The following is a 22,743-nucleotide window of genomic DNA, read 5'->3' as shown; positions in this document are numbered from 1 at the left end:
GGATGAGGCCCTTGTCCCCATCAACCTGGTTTAGCAAGGACGCCTGCCCTGGGGCTGCTTTGAGGGCAGCAGCACCCATAAAAAATATGGCCACAGGCCTGGGCCAACTTGTCAGCTGTGCATGCGCTGCCTAGCTTGGGAAAGCACTTGGCCATTTTCGGGCAGGCGGGCGCATGCGCAGCGATGTGTAATGGCACTGGGCGGCACCATTTTTAAATGTAAGGCAGCAGTGGCACTCGTCGCTGTGAGGTCTCGGCGGTGGCACACTCCTCATCACAGCCCGGTAAGACCCCTACGCAGCCTCTGACCACCTCCTGTTATTGGTCTCCTGTACCATGTCCACAGCCTGACATGTCCTCCTGTACCATGTCCACAGCCTCTGCATCTCCTGTACCATGTCTGCAGCCTCTGAATCTTTGTACCATGTCTGCAGCCTCTGACATGTCCTCCTGTACCATGTCCACAGCCTCTGACATGTCCTCCTGTACCATGTCCGCAGCCTTTGACATGTCCTCCTGTACTATGTCCGCAGCCTCTGACAGGTCCTCCTATACCATGTCAGCAGTCCCTGACATGTCCTCCTGTACCAGGTCCGCAGCCTCTGACATGTCCTCTTGTATCATGTCGTCAGCCTCCTACATCTCCTCCTGTACCATGTTCGCAGCCTCTGACATCTTCTCCTGTTCCATGTCCGCAGCCTCTGACATGTCCTCCTGTACCATGTCTGCAGCCTTTGACATGTTCTCCTGTTACCATGTCCACAGCCTCTGACATGTCCTCCTGTACCATGTCCTGTACCATGTCCTCACTTTTACCACTTTTAACTGGAATTTTCTCTTATATACCGTATATAAAGCCCTATTTGCTTTCATATCTGTCTTATCTATATATAATACACTCTTCAAATGTGCTTTAAAATGCATGGTTTTCCCTTTTATGAACAAGAAAATAATGACGTTATGCTGTTGGGCTGGTATAATAATGCTATGGGGCTGGTATGAAATTATTTCCAGGGCTGGTTTTTATTCCTAGTCCAGCCTTGGCACCAACAACCATGTCACGTTCAAAATCACTTAAATACCCTTTCTTCCCCATTCTGATGCTCAGCAAGTCGTCTTCACCGTGTCTAGATGCCTAAATGCATTGAGTTGCTGCCATGTGATTGGCTAATTAGCAATTTGTGTTACCAAGCGATTGAACGGGTATACCTAATAAAGTGGCCGGTGAGTGTACGTAAAATATACAATGTGGCCCGCATACTGAAAAGTTTGAAGACTCCTCTCTTATGATTACAACATTATTTCCTGCAGTGCCCTTAGGGTTCCAGGCCTTCTCTCCTTTTTTTCTTATTTAATACATTGTAAATTAAAAGAAACTCTAAAGCATCTAAAGCAGACCACATACTGCCTCCCAAATCGTTTTCTAGTAGTAGCTTTTACTAAATCACATAACAAAAAGTGACAAGCTTGTAAAAAAAAGTCTTTATCATTCATATATACCTAGGGTAGCACAATGTGTAAATACAGCTCTGACCATATGCTCAATGTTTGTGAAGAAAAAAAGAAAGAATAAAAGGTAAAGATTAAAAAAATAAGGTAAAAGTAAGAGATTGTGTATTATGGAAAATGATGGATTGGAGCAGGGTTTGTCCCACAAGAAATGTAATGCCTAGGTTAATCAGCCGGCAACATTCATCTGTCCCTAGGTAGATTGCAAGTAATAAAATATGTACGATCGATAGATGAAATAACAGCACAATTTCATATTGACACTGAGACATTTCATATTATCCGTAATGATTTTGACTTAGGTTTGACAACAGACTAATGCAAACATTTTAGTTACATTTATATTATTTAACCACTTCAGCTTTAGCACCCCTTATGGACTAGATCACAAATAACATTTCTGCTACAGGCCTAGTTATTTAGCAACAAATTTGTCATTAAATAAGATGACAAAGGTATACATTTCTACTTGTTAAACCCATATTAAAAATTAAAACAAGTCCTGTTATTGTAGATAAAATCCTATTTATAATGACATTAAAATAAAATTTTGATACATGGCAAATCAAAGCTATTTGTAAGTTAAAAAAAGGTGCTTTATTTTCAAGTTTTCACATTTTTTAATGCAACCCCTAAAAAATAATGAGGAAAACAAATGAAAAATGTTTAAAACTGATAGAAATAATAAACATCAGAGGGGGAAGGGAAGGGGGTGGAGAAAAGGGGGATAAGAGCCAAGCCATCCATCCCATTACCCTCATCGGTATGCCCCATCTGAACAATAATACAAAACTATCAGTTAGCGCTCAGTTAGAAGTCCATGGGGACCAAACCTTGTTATACGTCCATGGACACCCCCTATTCATAAACGTGATCTCATACATGGGTAAGGCCGCATTGACCATTGTTTCCCAGAGGGATAGAGCCACTGGGGTCGGTGAAGCCCATTTAATGAGAATTTCCTTTTTGGCGTAATACAAAAGATAGGAAATAAATAACTTGGAGTGATGGGAATGTCGACCATCTTCATGGATACCTAATAAGGCTACCTCTGAAGAGAAAGGCAAGGACAACTGCAGATTAATCTCCGAAAATACCTCTGACTAATATGTTACAATTATGGGGCAATCCCAGAACATATGGAGATATGACCCTGCATGCAACCGACAGGCAGATGGGATTTCTATCCGGTTAGATACGATGGAGCCTCAGGGGAGTATAATAAACTCTATGTAGGAATTTCACTTGGATTAACTTGTCCCTGGAGGAGATAACTAGCTTAGGGCCTTGCTCCAGACAATCCTCCCAGTCCTCTTTGTCCAGGGATGGAATGTCAGTGTGCCACTATTCCCACAACCGATCCACCTCAGAGGAGTCAACTCTGAGAAGTGCTCCATATAGAGTTGAATGGGGTTTGTCTAGATCTCCTGGAGATAATAATTCCTCAATAGGGTCAGCCTGAAGGAGAGGCAACTGGTTGAACTGAGTCCTGGCAGCGTGATGTAATTGTAGGTACCGAAACTGCATCCAGGTAGGAAGATGGAACTTGAGAGAAAGCTGAGAAAATAACAGAAGGACATCGGAGAACAAAATGTCTACCAGGAATTTATTTCCATAATGAGCCCGGAAGAGTATGGAATTGTGGCAGGGAAGGATTACATACCTCACAAGGGCTTAGCCAGCAACCACTGATTTGGGCACAAGAAACGTCTTTGAGTGACCACCCAAATCCTCCACGTAGCACGCGTCGGGCCAGGAACCTCCCCGTACACCTTTGGCCCAAACATCTTAGATGTGGAGCCTACAAACCACCAATAAATGGAGACTAGCACTGCTGTCCAAAAATAGACATGAAAGTTAGAAAGGGCCACCCCCCCAAGGTGAGTAGGATCCCAAAGGGTAGATTTTGCAGAGTAAAGTAGATTTTAGTGGATATTTTATTGATACATTTGGCTTTGATAAAACTTTAAAGTATTTGTTAAATGCACTTAAATGAAAAAAGGTCTATTCCCTTCTATATTTAAATAAAATATTTGAACTTATTTTTATGCCATATTCTTTTCTCCTAATTCTTCTCAACATTTACATGCAGATTAGGTTGTCTAGCAAAAATGGTAGGAAACAGGGATGGGGAAAAACTATAACATGTGCAGGGGTACTTATTTTATTTTTTCATCCCATGGCTCCAATATTTTTTTTTTTAAATGTTACTGCAATTGCCTAAATATCCCGGCAAATGTTGTACTTTATCTCAACCCCTCTCACTGTTATTGTTGATGGACAGCTTGGTCTGCATGCAAATGTGGAGCAAAATATACCTAAATATAATAGCAATGCGAGTGTTGTTTAACCACTTCAGCCCCGGAAGATTTGGCTGCTCAATAACCAGGCCATTTTTTGCGATGCGGCACTGTGTCGATTTAACTGACAATTGCGCGGTCATGCGACGCTGTACCCCAACAAAATTGACGTCCTTTTTTTCCCACAAATAGAGCTTTCTTTTGGTGGTATTTGATCACCTCTACAGTTTTTATTTTTTGCACTATAAACAAAAGAAGAGCGATAATTTTGAAAAAAATACAATGGGGGTTATTTACTAAAGGAAAATCCACTTTGCACTGAAAGTGCACTTGGAAGTAAAGTCTCTGTAGATCCGAGGGGGACATGCAAGGAAAATAAAAACCAGCATTTTAGCTTGCACATGATTGGATGATAAAATCAGCAGAGCTTCCACTCATTTTAGATCTACCCCTTAGATTTAGAGCGACTGCACTTCCAAGTGCACTTTCAGTGCACTTTCAAGTGCACTTGCAGTGCAAAGTGCATTTGCCTTGCGTAAATAACCCCCATTATCTTTTACTTTTTGCTATAATAAATATGCCACATTTTTTTTCAAAACAACAACATTTTTCCTCAGTTTAGGCCAATATGTACTCTTCTACAAATTTTTGGTAAAAAAAATTGCAATAAGCATATATTGATTTGTTTGCGCAAAAGTTATAGCGTCTACAAAATAGGGGATAGATTTATGGCATTTTTATTATTATTGGGTTTTTTTTACTAGTAATTGTGGCGATCTGCGATTTTTATCGGGACTGCGATATTGCGGCAGACAAATTGGACGCTTTTGACATATTTTTGGGACCATTGACAATTATACAGTGATCAGTGCTATAAAAATGCACTGATTACTGTATAAATGTCACTGGCATTAACACTAGGGCATGATCAAGGGGTTAACTGTGTTCACTAGTGTGTGTTCTAACTGTGGGGGGATGTGACTGTCTAGGAGGAGAGAGAGATTGGTGTTCATACTTAGTATGAACACACGATCTGTCTCTACTCCTCTGAAAGAACTGGGATTTGTGTGTTTACACACACAGATCCTGGTTCTTGCTCTATCACGAGCGATCGCGGGTGCCTGGTGGTCATCGTGCGCGCCCCTAGTGGCCGAAAGGAGAAGCGACATAAGGTAACACCTGATTTCTTGCAAAGCTGTTAGAAAAATGACATTTATTTTATTATTATGATATTATTATTTTTTATAATTATTTATATTTATTTATTATATTATAATTTATGATTTTGTGTTTCAAACTCCATCATACCCGGGATATCTACTAGACTCTTGGTGGACAGATATAAGTGTGTTATTGCTAAGCATTACAGGCCTACAATATAAAATGCCAAATTTCTATGCAAAATAATTGTACCGCTTTGAGACGCAGAAATCTGAAATAACCATACCGCCAGGGAGGTTAAGTGTATTTCTGGATAAAATATGCAATGAAACAGTAAACTTATGTTTGAGCTAACAACAGAGAGCCTCTGCAGCACTAAAATACCATTTAGTGTTATCAGCCCCATGAAGTTTTTTTGACTACAGAACACCTCCTCCTCTCCCCATCTCTCCCATAACATAAGGAGAAGGTGTTCTATATAGTCAAGCATGGGAGAACAGTGCAGGGCTGATAGTTGCAGTGTCACCGAGGCAGCATTGTTATGTCGCTAGAAGTTAGAAGCACACTAGATTTCTGGTAGAATTAACAGTATTTTTCTGTACTTGCAGCAATTTTAAAGGGCTACAGTAAATCACAGGAAAATATCCATGTATTGCAGATTTGTACTGATTCTTTTTTTTTTATTATTTTGACATACACTGTAAACTTTACAGAGTCAGAAATAGGTTTTTTTTTCTAGATGCATACTGTAAGATATATTTTAAAGCATCAGAAGGAGAGGTATAATGACATAATTAGCAGAATACAAAGAGAAACCATTGGTGGGTAGGCATGTCTGCATTTATCAGCAATATTGCAGGCAGAATTCCAAGTTACAATGAGGATGGAAAATGTTTAAAACTTTCAGAAATTGTAGAAATAGAATAGGCCTTATTCTTGGAAATGCAGTCAAAGCCAGGCTTACACTTGAAAAGCATGGTGTCTACTAGGCCTTGACAGATATTAATATGTGGCCAAATTATTGCAAACATATCCTACAAAGCATGACTTTCAAGTTAGCAAGGGTCAAGGGTCACAAGTACAACAGAATAATCCTTTAAAAATATACTATTATTACTATGTACTATTCCAATTCATATTAAAATATTATGAAAAACACAATTTACAAGATTGCATGCCTCAGAGACTCTATCGGCATACTGAGGGATGCTCCTTGCCCCTATTTTTTGTTGGCTGGAGCATGCTGCAGATTTTTCCAGGCCATACAATTAGATACAATTAGATCGTTCCTATGACAACATCCAATAGGACGAAACGTACGTCGGAAGGCAGACGCGCTGACGTCATCGTTTCTATTCCACTGTGAACGGGTGCATGCAGGCCGGCCGGCTGATTTATATTACATGCTGTTTTATTCGTCATTTCTAGTAAGTGCGCTACTTTTACTTCTTTCAATAAACTGTCTAAGCGGATTCACACTATGGAGGATGTGTTTTTTATTTCCCTGGGTTCCCATTGCTGAGTCATTTGGCCTTTTTGTCGGAGAGTTCCGGGCGATCCTCCCTCTATGCTGAGACCGATGGTGGTGTCCCCACAGAGTGGATTTCTGGCATAAGTTTCATTAAAGCTTACCTCTGGTAAACATATATCTACATAGGTGGTGGATCCTTTTCACAAGATGTTTCTACTCACTAAAGTTTTCAATCACTATTGGTGGAATTATCTACAATAAGGACTGTTGGTATCTGAAGTCACTCTTAAAGTCACGGACTTTATCTTTTTTGTTACTCTTTATATTTTATTTGTATAAAGTTTTTATATATGTTTTTGATTATTCAATTTATCACATATATATTGTGTTGACATTTGGATTCAGAATTTAATATATTACGTTGATTTTATCACATCATTTGAGATATTTGAGAATCCACTTTATACTAAATTTTTAGCGAGGTTCTTTTAAATTGCCATACAATTAGATATCCAGTGACTAGATGTACTGTGTCTACACCACTATATTGATAGTGCCTTCTTACCTTGAGATTATCTTGTGGATATCATCACATTTTTAGTGCCCCCAAAGTTTGTATCACTAGTTGCTGATTCTGGAAAATTAATAATTAGGAAAAACACCAAGCGATTGACATTTTTTTTGGCATTCATCCTGCAGGTCTTCACTTCTACTTTTCTTTTAGGCATTAGAGATTTTCAGATCCTATGCTACCTCTCCCCTTTTGTTTGGGGTAAGACTTGACTGGGTGCCTAACTGGTTGATTGAAAAATCAATATTAAACGCTTTTCTTCTCCCGAAGATGCAGATTTAAATATCTTGTACAGTAAATATGTTTTCCCGCCCTGTAAGCTCTATGATCTAGAACTAATACTCTCTGCAATATATATACCTCTCCCTTATAATGCAGATCTGCTTCGCCAGCTTATTTTTTTTTGCAGGGGTTTCACCTATAGTGCCAATTTTAGTGATTGGGGAATTTAATAGTCTCATGGACCTGGGCCTTGATAGATACCCAACACCTAGATCTCAATGTTCTGTGAGCTTGTCTCCATTAGGTAGACTCTACAAGGAGCTGGGGTTGCAGGATATGCAGAGGCGGTTACAACCTGATGAATGTGCTGTCAAGAATTTTTATGGCTTTGTGTTCTGCAGAGCTTATCTCAAGTATTGTGGAGGTTAATATAGAACCCCCAGGTATTTCTGACCATTCCCCTTTTTTAGTTACTATAATATCAGGACACCAAGATTCCATGCCGATTGCACCCCTTTTGGCTAGATCTTTTTCCTGAGGAGGATTTAGTCTCCCCCTCTACTGGTTTTATTTTCCCAAAATGTGGTTTCTACTGCATTGGGGATGGTATGGGATGCCTTTAAGGCATTCTTTTAGGGGCTGTTAATCCAAAAAATGTGTGCTATTAAAACAGTTTTCCGTAGGGAATTGGAGTCTGTAAAGGCAGAGACCGCTAAGGTAGAAGCCAAGTATATTTTAGACCCCACTCTAGATAACCAACTTGAATGGCTATAATCTCAGAGAAGGCTAAATGATCAGTTGGAGGTTAGAGCTAGGAATTTTTTTTTTTTGCCAGAGGAGGTTGATTTGGGCTAAAGGGGAGGAAACCGGTAGGCTGTTGGACCAGATAACGAAGTCTCAATTCAACCCTATGCATGTTTCGCCATTGAAGGATAGAGAAGGTGAGATAAAGACTAAGGCGAACTCTATTGTAGCAATGTTTCAGTATTATTATCAGGATTTATATACCTCCAGGGGTAGATGGTCTCCCTATAGAGATCTACAAAAAATACAGTGAAGTGCTGCTTCCAGCCCTTCTTAGTACATTTGATGAGGCCTTCTCTGTGGGCCAGCTCTCGGATTCTATGGGTAAGGTTGCTATTATAGTTATACCTAAGAAGGACAAAGACCCCTTATACCCTGAATCCTATAGGCCAATTTCTCTATTACCTACAGATGTTAAAATATTGGCCAAAGCACTTGCTAATAGATTAAATCAGGTTATTACACATATTATGCACACTGATCAGGCTGGATTCATGCCTAACATGTCAACGGCGATAATAATCAGGCGGGCCTATCTGAATATGCTGGTTCCGGTTCCAGACCACTCATATCGTGCCTTTCTGGCATTAGATGCCATTAAGGCCTTTGATAGTATTGAATGGCCATATTTGTGGGCTGTTCTTGAATAATTTGTTCTTGGCTCTACCTTCTGTAAATGGGTCCGTCTGCTATACAATGCCCCCCGGGCTTCAGTCAGGGTTAGTGGCCTTCAGTCTTCATCCTTTAGACTCAGTTGTGGCACTAGGCAGGGGTGTCCTTTGTCTCCCCTGCTTTTTGCAATAGCTATAGAGCCCCTGGCGTGTCTCCTGTGGACCGCAGCAGAGGTCACCGGTATGGTAAAAGGGGGCATGGAGGAGAAGATTGCACTATATGCAGATGATGTTCTTTTATTCTTAACCAATATTCATTCATCTCTGCCAGCAGTAATGAAATATATTGATGAATTTGGCAGGTTCTCAATACTGGGCATAAATTGGGACAAATCTATGCTCTTGCCACTGGACCCTTTGCCGAATTAGTTACCATCTACATTGTTCCATCTTAAGGTAGTGTCATCTATAAAATATCTGGGTATAACAATATCTGCTCTTCCTCGGGCTTATATCTCAGACAATATAATCTCACAAAAGTACACCCCTCACATTTTTTAAATATTTTAAATAATATAAGTATATAAATATATACAGAGCGTGTGACTTTGCACTTAAGCTCAGTCAGTACACACCTATGAACCACCTCTGGGCTCTGCAGTTTTAACCAGACTCCTGGAATCGTCAACGCAATACCTTGGTTAATTTCCCCCTGAGGAAGATACGGAAAATCCCTGTATCGACACGCATTGGGGAGGGGACAGGACGGACTTTCAGCAGGTGATCTGTCAGGAAGGAATCCCATACCATCGCGATACCGGCCCGGTATTTTTAGACGCTTTCGACTGATGTAGAGTGGCGCACTGACGCGCCTGGTCTATGTGAGTACCCCACAGGGGTTTTTTTGTGATTAATAAACTGTTCAAACTATATTACACCATCCAGTCCTTTTTTTACTAAACCGAGTTATTGCGTTAACGAGTCCAGGAGTCTGGTTAATACTGCAGAGCCCGGAGGTGGTTCACAGGTGTGTACTGACAGAGCTTAAGTGCAAAGTCACACGCTCTGAGGTGAGCATTTAATACCTAGGGGGGAGCACCTGAGTGTGATCACTCCAGCTTCCTTTGGATTATCTACACAGCAGTTTCTGAATTGCATGCACTTTAAAGCACCTCTGAACTGATATAATTGGATGTCACATATGTACACAGAAGCACTTTTCTTTACATTTTTCTTTAGTGGATTAAGTCTATGATATATGATCCTATGAACACTATCATTTTTGGTATATTTACCACATGGATGCACGCTAGCACTTTATACCAATATATTACCAAATAATTATTTATCTTCATTTGTTCATTCTAAAGTTTTTCATATATTTATATATTTTTTTTGTTGCACTATTGTCACTTTGCACAGTCGGCAGTGACTGTGTTTTTCACTGTATGATTTTCATATATATTTATACACTTTGGTTATCACATACACTGAATGTGTAGAGTCTATTTTATCTTTGGAAGCGCAGCGTATGTATTTATTTTGTTTATATCTGCATGACTTTATGAGACGTGTTTAACACTTGCAGCTGTTCTACGGTGCCATTCAGGCGGTTTATAGTCAGTGGAGGCTCACAGGACGTTTTACATATTCAAAGTAAAACCTGGTGTAAGTTACCCCTCTCCATAGTAGGTTGTATTAACCTACTTAAGATGATTTGGTTGCCTCAGCTATTGTATTTTTTGGTATAATTGTCCCCTTTGGATACCCCTCTGGATGTTTGCCAAGATTTGACAGTATATTTAGACTACTAATTTGGTGAAAGAAAGCCCCTCATATAAAATTGGAAGTATTGCAGCATCCCAAGAGTCCTGCAATAGCTGGCTGTAGATTCAGTAGTCGACGGGCTAATACTTTGGGTGGCATTCTCTCTCCCAGTTTGTACTAGTCCAAAGTTTCTGAAGGTACATGGTTACACACCACAGGATCTTATTTCTGTGGTGTTAGCACACAAAGAAATCCGGAGTGGTTAATTCGTGCTCCACAGGTAAAGAGCTCACAATCTGTGATTACATTAATTGTGGTACTAATAATGTGGTCTATTCAGTAGAGTGCACTTTCTGCAATCTACAATATATAGGGTGCACAAGACCATTGAGAGCACGGATAGGAGAACATTACCATGGAGCATCTTATCCATCAGACAAGGGACTCTCCAATGTATCAAAACATTTTAAACATTGCCATGCAGGGAAGATGTCTGCTTTTTCTTTTTATAGCTTAGAAAAAGTAAAAAAACGACCTGGGGGGGGGGGGGGGGGGGGCGATCTACACCGCAGGCTTCTTGAGAGAGAAGTCTGGTGGATCTTTAATTTACATACCAGAAAAAATGTTGAAAATGTTGACCTTTTTGTCCAATAGGTTTAGTTTTAGATTATTTTTTTGCGATACACATTTTTTCAGTTTTTTTATTTTATTTTGTATTTTTTAAAATCTTTTTAAACTATGTGGTTTCTTATACTGACCCGTGTTTCCTTTTCTTTTCTTTCTCAGTGATTCCTGTTATGATATGTCTTGCTTGTTATCACTTTCTGAGAAACATGCACCTGCAGCGGTGTTCTCGTTTACCTTCAATTACTGACATCATCTAAATAGTGGGAGTGACATGCATTATCCTTTTATTTTTTGCAGTATTTATATGTTGTATTTTTCTATGGTGACTGTGCTGTGAACAAGGCTAAGTGCTGAAACGCATCAGCTGTTACATTTTAATGGTCATGTTATCATAAAGGATTACAGAAGAATTTCCAGAGTTGCCGGCATTTAGTTTTTATGCTTGGGGATTAGCAGTACCCAACCCGAGGATATATTTTCTAGCGGCCCAGCTACAGCATTTTGCAGGATGGGATTCTGAACTACCATCCCATCCTGCTTTTTGTTTATTTTTCCCATGCGTTTAGAGGCCAGCCACCATTGTACGTACTGGAGGGGACAATGTGGGGGGGATCCATACAAAAAAAAGTTTTTATTAGGTCTCCTATGCGTTCCAGGGCAGGATGGGTACGAGATATTGACTTTATCCTTAAGGAGGTCTGGGGGGAGATTCTTTGGTCTCTTCCTCTTGCCTCTCTCTCCCCATCTCATAGATTGACCCATTTTTATTTTACACGGGGTATATAGAACCCCGGAATTTTTGTATTCTATAGGCTTGAGATCTGATCCAGCATGTGGCAGATGTGGCAATTCAGGTAGGAGGAGGTGGTTGGTACACTTAATGAGCTTTTTGATCTAAACATTCCAGTTCAATCACTTATTTGCCTATTGGACTATCTTGATCCTACTTCCTATACTCCTATTTCTAATACTATTCCTCATGCCCTTTTTGTGGCACACAGAGTGCACCTCCCGCTATCCCCCCATTCTGACTGGATTTTTGTTCTTAACAGGCTTATTTCTTTTGAAAAACATACTTATTTGTTAAGAAACTCAATGAGTAAGTTTGATGCCATCTGGGCACAATGGATGCAGTCTATGTCTCTGTTAGCGGAGTAGGTAACTCCGAACTACAAATTATAAATGTTTGTTTTTGTATAAGTCGTTTTATAGGTGGGGTGCTTCTTTTTTTTTTTTTTTTTTTTTGTAGGTTTATGTGATGTGTATGTTATTATGTTATGCAATGTTTGTATGTTTTTTTGTTGTGAGGGAAAAAAACAAATCCATTAAATAGAATCTGAGTAAAAAAAACAACAACAAAAAATAATATCTGGTAAATTAAGTATTGGTCTCATCCCTCCACAAGTATTGATTAGATAATTGAAAAATAACAGATAATTCAATAAAATATATAGGTATATAGCTGAGCCAAACAAGAGGTTTTGAGACTATAGCAATTTACAAGAAATATTTGTCTATGAAGAAAAGAGAACAAGTTGTGGACCTGCTACACATGTCCCAAAAAAGCTTAATTTAAGTATACAGATCATGTTTAGTACACCCTGTCCTTTTGCCTTGTGGGACCTTTTTCTCCTCACTTGCCAAGCAAATGAGTTGGACAGTCTGCCTTGTTGTTTATAAACATTGTTCACACACAGAAAGAGAGACACAGAGGGGGTTATTTACTAAAGGAAAATCCACTTTGCACTGCAAGTGCACTTGAAAGTAAAGTCACTGTAGATCTGAGGGGGACATGCAAGGAAAAAAAAAACAGCCTTTTAGCTTCCACATGATTGGATGATAAAATCAGAAGAGATTCCACTCATTTCAGATCTACCCCTTAGATCTAGAGCGACTGCACTTTCAAGTGCACTTGCAGTGGAAAGTGGATTTGCCTTTCGTAAATAACCCCCCACGTAACATTATACTTTTGTTTCTAATATATTCCAGTCATTTGCAGAATAATGAGATGAACTTTCATTTGCATATGATGTCAGTTAAAGCACCCTGATAAAAAAAAACATTTTTTTAAAACAAAATGCGTCTCTATTAACCCCTTAAGAACCCTCAGTTTGCCCTAATCAATCCTAATTAACTAATACTTCCCTTTCTCTACTTAACCATTATTATTATTTTATTTATTTATAATTTTGTAACCAATAATATTGAAACTTAAAAAAATTTACTTTGTACTACAATGTAGAATGATAAGTTAAGTGTCATTTTACAAACAAATGATATAATAATGTTTACATTTATTATAACACCGATCAGTTTAGAAAAGTGTGGGTTTTTTTAGTTTTATTATGATTTTCTGTATAGATTACAATAAAAATTACATAATTTTTGTAAGACAATACCACCAAAAAAAAGCCTTGTTTGTCCTAAAAAAAGATACGTGTATTACTTTGTTATCTTAAGTATCCTAAAATGGTTGTCATGGAACCTGAAGTGTTTACTTATCTCTCTCCAAAGCTCTAAGTGGTGTTTCTTTCTGGTGCTTCGTTCCTCTGTTATCAGCATGTGTCACTTCTGTTCTGAGACGTTCTCACAACACATAAGATAAAATTAGATTTGGGAGGGAAAGGGAGGGGGTGGAGAGCTCAGCAGACAATTTGGCTATTCAGAACACAGTTCTTCTGCTGTGTGGAGGGGGGTCTGTGCTTTTCCTCCAATTAGCTCTCACACACTGTAACTGCAGCCTCTCCACCCTCTGCTCTTTGCTCCTGACAGATGACGAAAGATTTCAACACTTTTCTGCATTTTTGAATGGGTGTAGGGAAGACTGCAGATAAACAGGTAAAACCTATGTAGGAGGATTGTTTCATCTCTGTGTATCATCTGAGGCTGTTCACTTCACTGGGTATAGTAGAGGGTTTACATCCACTTTAAAGTTTAACTAAAGCAAATATTTTTTAGCTTTGGATAGAGTAGAGATGGATTGGAATACCTGTGGTTCACCCTCTAAATGTGTCCTGTTTATCGTTATTATCAAAAGTGAAAGTAAAAGAACATCTAAAATTCTGGGTTGTCCCCAGAACAATAATAGAGCGGAAATTTTCCAATGGGGACACTAGCTCTGGTGATGTAGGTGGTCCCAATGGATTCCCTTAATTTTTAGGGGTTTCCTCTCATATAGGACCGGAATGAGACACAGATAGCAAAACAAATTACCAGACATTATAATCCCCCCCTCACACTATCCAAAATAAAAAAAAAAAAGTTTTGCCTATAGTTTTACTATGCTAAGTAATAACAACGTTCTTGCCAAATCAATAGGCCCTTAATAGAAATGTAAAATTTGCTCTGGTCCATAGGTATTGTACAGGTGTGTGAAATGAAGTCGAAAAGGGATTACTCGGTTGTTGTACTTGTGCCACCTGATACCTAGTCCATTGTTTTGACAGATATGTTCGCAGAAATTGGGGATGTGATATTGTGACCATAAAAGTGAATGCATAAATATTTTATGCGAGCAACTTATAACTCTAAATTCTGTTTAATATAAGCAAACTGCTACTTGATTGCCATTCAGCATTGAAATTTCATCAGCATGTCTCTTTTTATTAGGAGTTTTTATTAGAACTTCCACAATCACTAACTTTCCATTCAGTTTACGGCTATACAGTCCCCGCTGTTCCTGGAACTGTGTGAAGTTTTTCTTTACTTTGACAATTTTTGCACTTCTAGCATCATTCAAAAGGCTTTAAGATTTGCACCTGGAGAGCTTTTGTATGAGAATTGTGTGTTCCTTTTTTTTCTGGAAGTAGAGAAAATGCAAAGTAGGAATGTTTACAGTTCTTGGTCCATTCTGTTCGTATTGAATGGTGTTGAGTTTTTTTCTGTGCTAAGATATGATTTTGGTGAGTAATGGATTTCTCTACAGAGAGAATTCATTTAAAGGATGAAGACTTCTCTCAGTTCACAGTAAATCAATTGGGCTTAGTTATATAAAGAATGAACATAAACAAAACTCCCGCCAATATTTCTTTAGGTTTTGGACAAAGTGTGGGAAGGTATGGAATCATTGTAAGATTTTTTTGTGTTTTGTGATCCAACAGATGCACTGTTATAAAGTCCTTACCATATATGCTGCCTAAATAGTAAACTACAGTGTAAGCAAGCCTGGCCTTAATATCATGAGATGGAAAGTGTCAGTTCTGCTTCGGGCACCGTGTCAGGGATTTATCATGCTGGTCCCTGTGAACTTCAATGATTTTCATGTGAATCCTGATTACTACTCTATCCATAAATGCTGCCTGTGTTCTGGCTGCTATTTGTCTGCACAATCTCAGTCTCTAGCTAGACTCTGGTTGAATGCCAACTGTCCAATGTTTGGCAGTTTATAGGCTATGCTTGGGTCCATTGAGTTAGTAATTTGTTTTGATTGCTTCTCAGCATGCTCTTACCAGTTGGGCTAACTCAATAAAAATTCAAACCCTGCTACAGGAGTTTAGAGGTGCCAAAATTTACCATGGCTAGGGATGAGCGCCTGTGTGGTTTCAATTCGTGGGGTGTTCATTGAACCCATCATAAAGTCCAAAAATTGCAAATTTAAAGCATTAAAGTCTATGGGAGGCAAATCTTGAAAATTAATTCTGGCCTTTTCAAGGCTAATAGAATAGGGATTGTCAAATAAAGCACATGGGGAACTGGACACTGTTATGGGGAACATGTATGAATGCAACAAAAGATAAAAAAAATACCATTCAGTGAGGAGAGGTTCCTCACACTGCTGACCTCAAAATAAAAAAGGCCCTAGCCAAATTATTTTAAAATAAATTATGCATACCTCAAAGAAATAAAACCCCAAACTCTAAAGACCAACCATGAAACACTAACCCAAACCCTAAACTTAAAACACTAAACCCCACCCCTATATTTATAAAAAAAAAAAACTGCAAGGTGGGGCCAACAGCTAAACAGCACTTGAATTTGCAGCTGACACACACATACACACACACACAAAATGGTAATCCTAGAAAGGACTGTTTGGTGTGTAGCACCCTCTACCAGTAGGTAGGTGCTAGTAAGGGTTATATTACTAGGGTTTGTTCAGCCCAGACACATTTAGGCAGGCTTATGCTGCAAGCTAGGCCTATCTGTTTTGATCTGGGGGCTGGGAGTGGTCAGAGTAGCAGTGGGTGTGATCACCTGTACTCCAGTTCTGAGGCACCTCCCCTGCTTCCAGGAAGAATGTTCTGGAGGAGAGGCTGGGCTGAGAGCTGGAGTGGCAGGCAGCTCATGTGGGAGCCCTGCCCAATCCCTATCTGGTATTGGCAGGGGGCGGGCCTCCTATATGAGCTGAGGTCACATGTCACTGAGGTGGAGAAGTCGGCTGGGTGAAATGAGGAATGGAGTGCTAGACAGCCGCAGGAGGACACCCCTATTGGGGGAGGGGGGTAACGATCGCAGGAGGAGGCCCGGGAGAGCTGTGAAGAAACATTGCCTCTACACAGTCATTGGCAATGTCTCTGTCACCACACGGTCAGTGGCAGGGAACTCCTGGAGCAGAGGGGCAGGAGAAGCTGTCGGAACGCATGGTCCGGACAAGTTCCTCATCAAGGACTCAGGGCTGGAAGGTCGGTGAGTGTTACCACAGTGGATGTCTGGAGGTGCCAGGGAAACTGTGAGGGAACTCTGCTTCTACACGGTCACTAGCAGAGTCTTCATCATGCACACGGTGGATGGTGGGGAGTCCTGGATCAGAGAAGAGACTGTGGGGATCTGTGTCAAATAAGTGTGGCCAAGAGGGCACATGGTTTGCCAGTTGGGCTGGCTGGGAGCAGTAGTCCATTTCCTAGAAGACAGGCTTTTAACCTATTAGGCCTCCGGGGAGAGGTTCTGCAGGCCTCAAGCCTAGTAGCAGCGAGCCACTAGAGCCAGTAGAGGGGCTTATTCAGAGTGAGTTCATACTACCCAATAGAAGAGGATGTGTCATACTACAATTAGCAACCACAAGTTTGTGCAGGAGAAATCAAGTCTGTACAGGGGGAACCAAGTTTTGGGCAGGAGGTGAAGAGATCTAAGACCATTGCTTTTACACAGTCAAAAGTGATGTTTCTGTCCCTCACATGGTGACGGATGGAGAACTCTTAGAGACAGTAGTCTGCATGGAGATGCAGGGAGTAACAGTCTGCATGGAGATGCAGGGGAAGATTTATACTTAGTCTAACATGCACATTCAATCTTCAGGCTCTAACTTTGTTCAAAGTGTATTGAATTCTTTAAATATGATGGCAATGATTAAATGTCATGGGCATCCCATATCCCTATCCCTATCCAAGTTTTACCCCCCCCCCCAATAAATCAACAAAAACAAAGCTTGCAAAAGACTGTTCATTGTCTCTGGAAAGGATGCATGAAGTCTGGCAGTGGGGTGATTTGGCGGATTTTTTGTCAGTAGTGCTAACACCATAGTTACAGGTGTATGCATTATAAACACACAGGTAGGCACACTCAGTGTAGCTCACCACACTACAATTCACTGTAATGTAGCAGAATACCACACTGTGTATAGCAGTTTATATAAGACCGTATAACACAACTGTCTGTCCCCATAAAAACTCAGCTCTCCCTATCTAATCCAAGTTTCCACACACTTCCAAAAGGCTGCTGGGAACTCTGGGATTTTCACAGAGAGGAGGCTGGCATATAAGAATACCCCCATCATTGGCCCATCTAGGCTACCTGACCACAGTTCAGTGGCCAGGAAGTACATTATTTGTAATTGGTTGTAATAGCCATGAAAATGCTGCCCCCATTAAACTCATGCTTTATCCACCCAAAGTTCATCCTATGGCGGGGCAGGTCAAGACATAGTCCAAATGACTCTGATTCTTCGAATTTAAGGTATCATAAAGGAAATAAAGACTACTTTTGAAATAGAACTATGCAAAATGTGTAAGCCCAATCACTTAAAGCTCAGATATATACACATATTAATATTACTTCAAAGGTCATGTTTGATATTTTGCATTCTTCATCAAAATAATAATACCTAGTGATCTTGCCACGAAGGTCCTTATTCAGGCACTTCCTGTTATAGGGTGAAAATACCAGTAGTGGCTGTTGCAGCAGATTTTATGCAGGCATGGTCCACTGTTATCACCATCAGGAAAGCCACCCTGTGGTATGGTGTGTCATTTTTGGTTATTTTACGCTTAAGAGTTTTTAATAAAAATGAAACAAAAGTGAAACTGTTATTAATTAAATGACTATATGTAATTTTTTTAAATAATATTTATCTATTTTTACACACTGTAATGCACAGTAACTACACAAAGAGAAAGAGATAGGGACAAAGTGACAGCTGCACCTGACAGCTTTGTTTGTGAACAAACCTCATATGATCTCCAAAATTGTTATGAGATTACATGATTATTATGTGATTACGTGGTTAGGACCATACTGCTTGTTTCCCAATCACTTGTCAGAGGCTGTAACTATGGTCTCAAGTCTAGGTTATAAAATGAAACGTAGATTAATGTTCTCCTTGCATTGGGAACATTAATCGTCAGCATGCAGTTCTGAAGGGGTTACACTATTAACAGTATTTAGAAAAAAAGTTGAACATTAGAACTGCATTATATAAAATATTGTTTATAAATATTATATTCAATCCTACAGTCTCAGCTTGTCTGCTTCTGTGAAGCCAGTAGATGTGCATTCAGAAAAAAACAGTTGGAAGTATAGGGATGTACAGTATTGTATATAGTATCACTGTACAGTATATACAGTACAGTGATTTAATCAAAGATGCTTAAGTATACTTCTGAGCCAGGTAAGACCCCTTTCACAGTGAGGCGGTTTTCAGGTGCTTTTGCGCTTAAAATAGCGCCTGAAAACTGCCTCCCATTCATTTTACTGGATGCTTTTACATCAGGGAGGTGCACTTGTGGGGGAGTGAAAATGTCCTTCAAACAGCATCTTTGGGGCATGTTTGGAGCGCTTTAAAAAGCGCCTCAAAAACGCCCCTGCCCATTGAAATGAATAGGCAGTGCTTCCAAAGCGCCTTAAAAGCATGTGACCTTAAAAAGGCGCACCGGTAGCGCCTCAAAATCGCAGCAAAACCACAGTAAAAACTACCTGCGTTTAATCGCCAGTTTTTGCAGCACTTCAGTATTGAAGAGGTCTAAATGTAAATCTCATGTTCAATTGTAGGTGTGTTGTGTTAGCTTTAACCACTTCAATACCCGCGTATAGACATATGACGTCCACAGATGGGATCTCCCATCCTGGGTGGACGTCATATGACGGCCTCGGGTTCCCGGCCATCTAGGGGGTGTGCGCGCGCACCCGCCACGTTGCTCGGGTCTGGTGCGTGTGCCCGGCGGCCGCGATGTCCGCCGGGCACCCGCGATTGCCCGTTAACCGGGCCGGACCGTGGATCTGTGTGTGTAAACACACAGATCCACGTCCTGTCAGGTGAGAGGAGAGCGATCTGTGTTCCTAGTATTGCGGAACACTGATCGGTCTCCTCCCCTTGTACGTCCCCACCCCCTACAGTTAGAAGTATTGCCTAGGAAACACATTTAACCGCTTGTGTCCCCGTAGTGGTTAACCCCTTCACTGCCTGTCACATTTACTCAGTAATCAATGCAATTTTATAGCATTGATCGCTGTATAAATGTGAATGGTCCCAAAAATGTGTCAAAAGTGTCCGATGTGTCCGCCATAATGTCGCAGTCATGAAAAAAAATCGCGATCGCCGCTATTACTAGTAAAAAAAATTAAATAAATAATTTTTTTTAAAAAAATGCCATAAATCTATCCCGTATTTTGTAGACGCTATAACTTTTGCGCAAACCAATCAATATACGCTTATTGCGATTTTTTTTACCAAAAATATGTAGAAGAATACGTATCGGCCGAAACTGAGGAAAAAATTTGTTTTTTTTTTTAAAATTGGGATATTTATTATAGCAAAAAGTAAAAAATATTGTGTTTTTTTCAAAATTGTCGCTCTTCTTTTGTTTATAGCGCAAAAAATAAAAACCGCAGAGGTGATCAAATACCGCCAAAAGAAAGCTCTATTTATGGGAAAAAAAGGATGTCAATTTTGTTTGGGTACAATGTCGCACGACCGCGCAATTGTCATTTAAAGTGCGACAGCGCTGAAAACTAAAAATTGGTCTGGAAAGGAAGGGGGTGAAAATGCCCTGTATTGAACCGGTAAATTCACAGCAGGTTGACCTGAGAATAATTAAAGCCGGGTACACACTATTCGTTTTTGTTTTTTTCATTTAACCCAGCGGGCTAAACAAAAAAAACTGAAGAGCTTGGGAGGAGCCGCTGTATAAGCTATGCAATGTTAGTACAGTGATATGCCCTGCTCAGCTATTGTGTTCTGACAGGAGGACGCCCCCCCCTGCCAGAACACACCGGCCATTGACTGAGAGCGCTGATCGGATGCTGATAGGCAGACCTTTTTTAGTAATGCCCTTTCGATAGAAACTAGCCTAATGTCCGGCTTCTGACGGACCAGCTACCATACACACGGGCCGAATGTCAAACGGTTTCTATTGAACCAGCTGATGACGCCCGATATTCGGCCCGTGTGTGCAGCCCATAATGGTCATTTAGCTGTTTTTACAATGTTGACATGAACATAGTGTTTAATGTAATTATCTAATTTTCAATGCCAGTTATACCATATTTTCAAGATTGTGTTACTTATAAGGTATGAACTCTTGGTTTTTCTCTCTACATGCTTCATGAATATCAGACAGTTGATATATCTGCTGAATGACTGCTAAAATGTAAAATAGGCCACTTAGTCAACTGTTTTTATATGGTTTGAGTAAACTGAATTGGGAGAGGGAAAGAGTAAACACAATCACTGTGTGGCAGGAAGAGATGCCTGCAAATAGATGATATTGTATATATGCATGTAAATATGTATGTAAATATATAGGGGTTTATATATAGTTGTTGTATGTGTAAAAAAATAAACATATTTTTACTAAAGACCCAGGTTGTACTTATTTAGCAGCGCACCCTGGAAAACCAACAAAAAATACTATAACAATGTATTTTTTATTATTGAGTGAAACATAAAAAGGTGTCATTCGTTTTATATCCTCATTATATCTTGGCATACATTTTTTGCAGTTATTGGTTATATTTCTGGTTTTATATAAGTTTATTACAAAATCGGTTATAATATAATATGAGGCCATCTGGGACCCATGGTATATATATATATTTAGTACATAGTCGAGTTCCCCAGGGTCCAGTATATGAGGGTAGCATTATTATCTATAGATCTCATAGAAGTTGTAACCAAGAATTTAATGGTACATGGATCTCTTGACATCTTTGTTATTTTCTTTTGCAGGTATCCTATGTGAAAGCCATTGACATCTGGATGGCTGTTTGCCTTTTGTTTGTCTTTGCTGCTTTGCTGGAATACGCAGCTGTAAATTTTGTGTCAAGACAACACAAGGAATTCCTGAGGCTTCGCAGGAGACAAAAAAGACAAAGCAAGGTAGGATAGCTATTATATGTATATATAAAGCTACTTTATTTTTAAAGGTTTAATTTAAATATGACAGTTATTTCTATGGTATACACTGTTTCCTTTAATATTCCATTTTCTGTTTATGCTGATAGAACATAATATGCATGCTGCTGGTAAGGGACCAAGAGGACTTGTCCCTTTTAGGAAATCATTCTGCAGTGGAGATGGTGCTGCAGCTAAAGCTCATTGCCCATGAGCACAAAATATATTGTAGGTAGACGTGAGCTTCTGTTTATTTACAGCCTGCTTTTACCATAATAGAACATGGTGTGGGTCCAGGGACAGCACATCACATTAGGCACAAATTTGTACAAACTTGCAGTTTTGTGCCCGATGAAATGCATTATCCATTGACCCATTCTCTGTATGCATTTCAGCCTATGTATGAACGTACCAGGCAGGAAGATCCTTTTGAAAAAGTTCATGCACTTTACCAATCTACGAAGGCCCTGAAGTCGGTCTGTTTTTGTTGTTCTATTGACTGCAGCTTGAACTGAATGATACATATATGTAAAAGACAGCAGTAACTTAAAAACATTGTGTTATTTGAAAATAAAAAATGCTCCATGATGTAGATATTTAAGCTACTCCACTGAAGCATCATCACTGTAATAGTAAGCTCAGGTGACAAGGATTAGAGTATGTCATGCATATTGCAGCCGATCTTTAGTGCACTGAAGTTAGCGCTGAGTCATTGTTAGTGAGCTTGGTTAATAAGGAATCACGTATATGTAGATCTAGGATCGAGGCGCCACACTGCAAGTCCAGACATAAGTTTTATTACATAGTCGGGTTGAAAGAAAAAGTCCATCTAGTTCAATTAATAGAAAAAAATAAAATAGAAAAATAGAGTAAATAAATAGAAAACCACAATATACAGAATCCTATACACACAGTTGATCTAGAGGTAGGCAAAACAAAAACTTATAAAGCATGATCCAATTTGCTCAAGTGGGGAAAAAATAAATTCCTCCTTGATGCCCCAGAGGGCAATCCGATATTCTCAGAATCAGCAATCCCTGATGCATCCAGCTCTTTTTTTTAAAACACCCTAATGAACTGGCCAGAACTTGTTCTTGAGGGAGTCTATTCCACATTTTCACAGCTCTTACTGTAAAGAAGCCTTTCTGTTAGTGGAGG

General features: G+C 39.7%; 1 protein-coding gene across 3 annotated transcripts in view; it reads left to right on the top strand.

Moving 5' to 3' along the window:
- The window catches only part of GLRA2 (glycine receptor alpha 2), a 275,863-nt gene that overhangs the window by 148,923 nt on the left and 104,197 nt on the right, over nucleotides 1-22,743 (top strand). For all 3 annotated transcript variants that reach the window (XM_073616951.1, XM_073616953.1, XM_073616950.1), the window contains one exon: nucleotides 21,421-21,570. In XM_073616951.1, the coding sequence (XP_073473052.1) occupies nucleotides 21,421-21,570 (150 nt within the window). The remainder of the gene's footprint in view (nucleotides 1-21,420; nucleotides 21,571-22,743) is intronic.

Source organism: Aquarana catesbeiana, linkage group LG02, assembly GCF_042186555.1.
Source record: "Aquarana catesbeiana isolate 2022-GZ linkage group LG02, ASM4218655v1, whole genome shotgun sequence".
NCBI lineage: Eukaryota > Metazoa > Chordata > Amphibia > Anura > Ranidae > Aquarana > Aquarana catesbeiana.
Note: the sequence above shows the minus strand (reverse complement) of the source record. Positions and strands in the feature narration are given on the sequence as shown.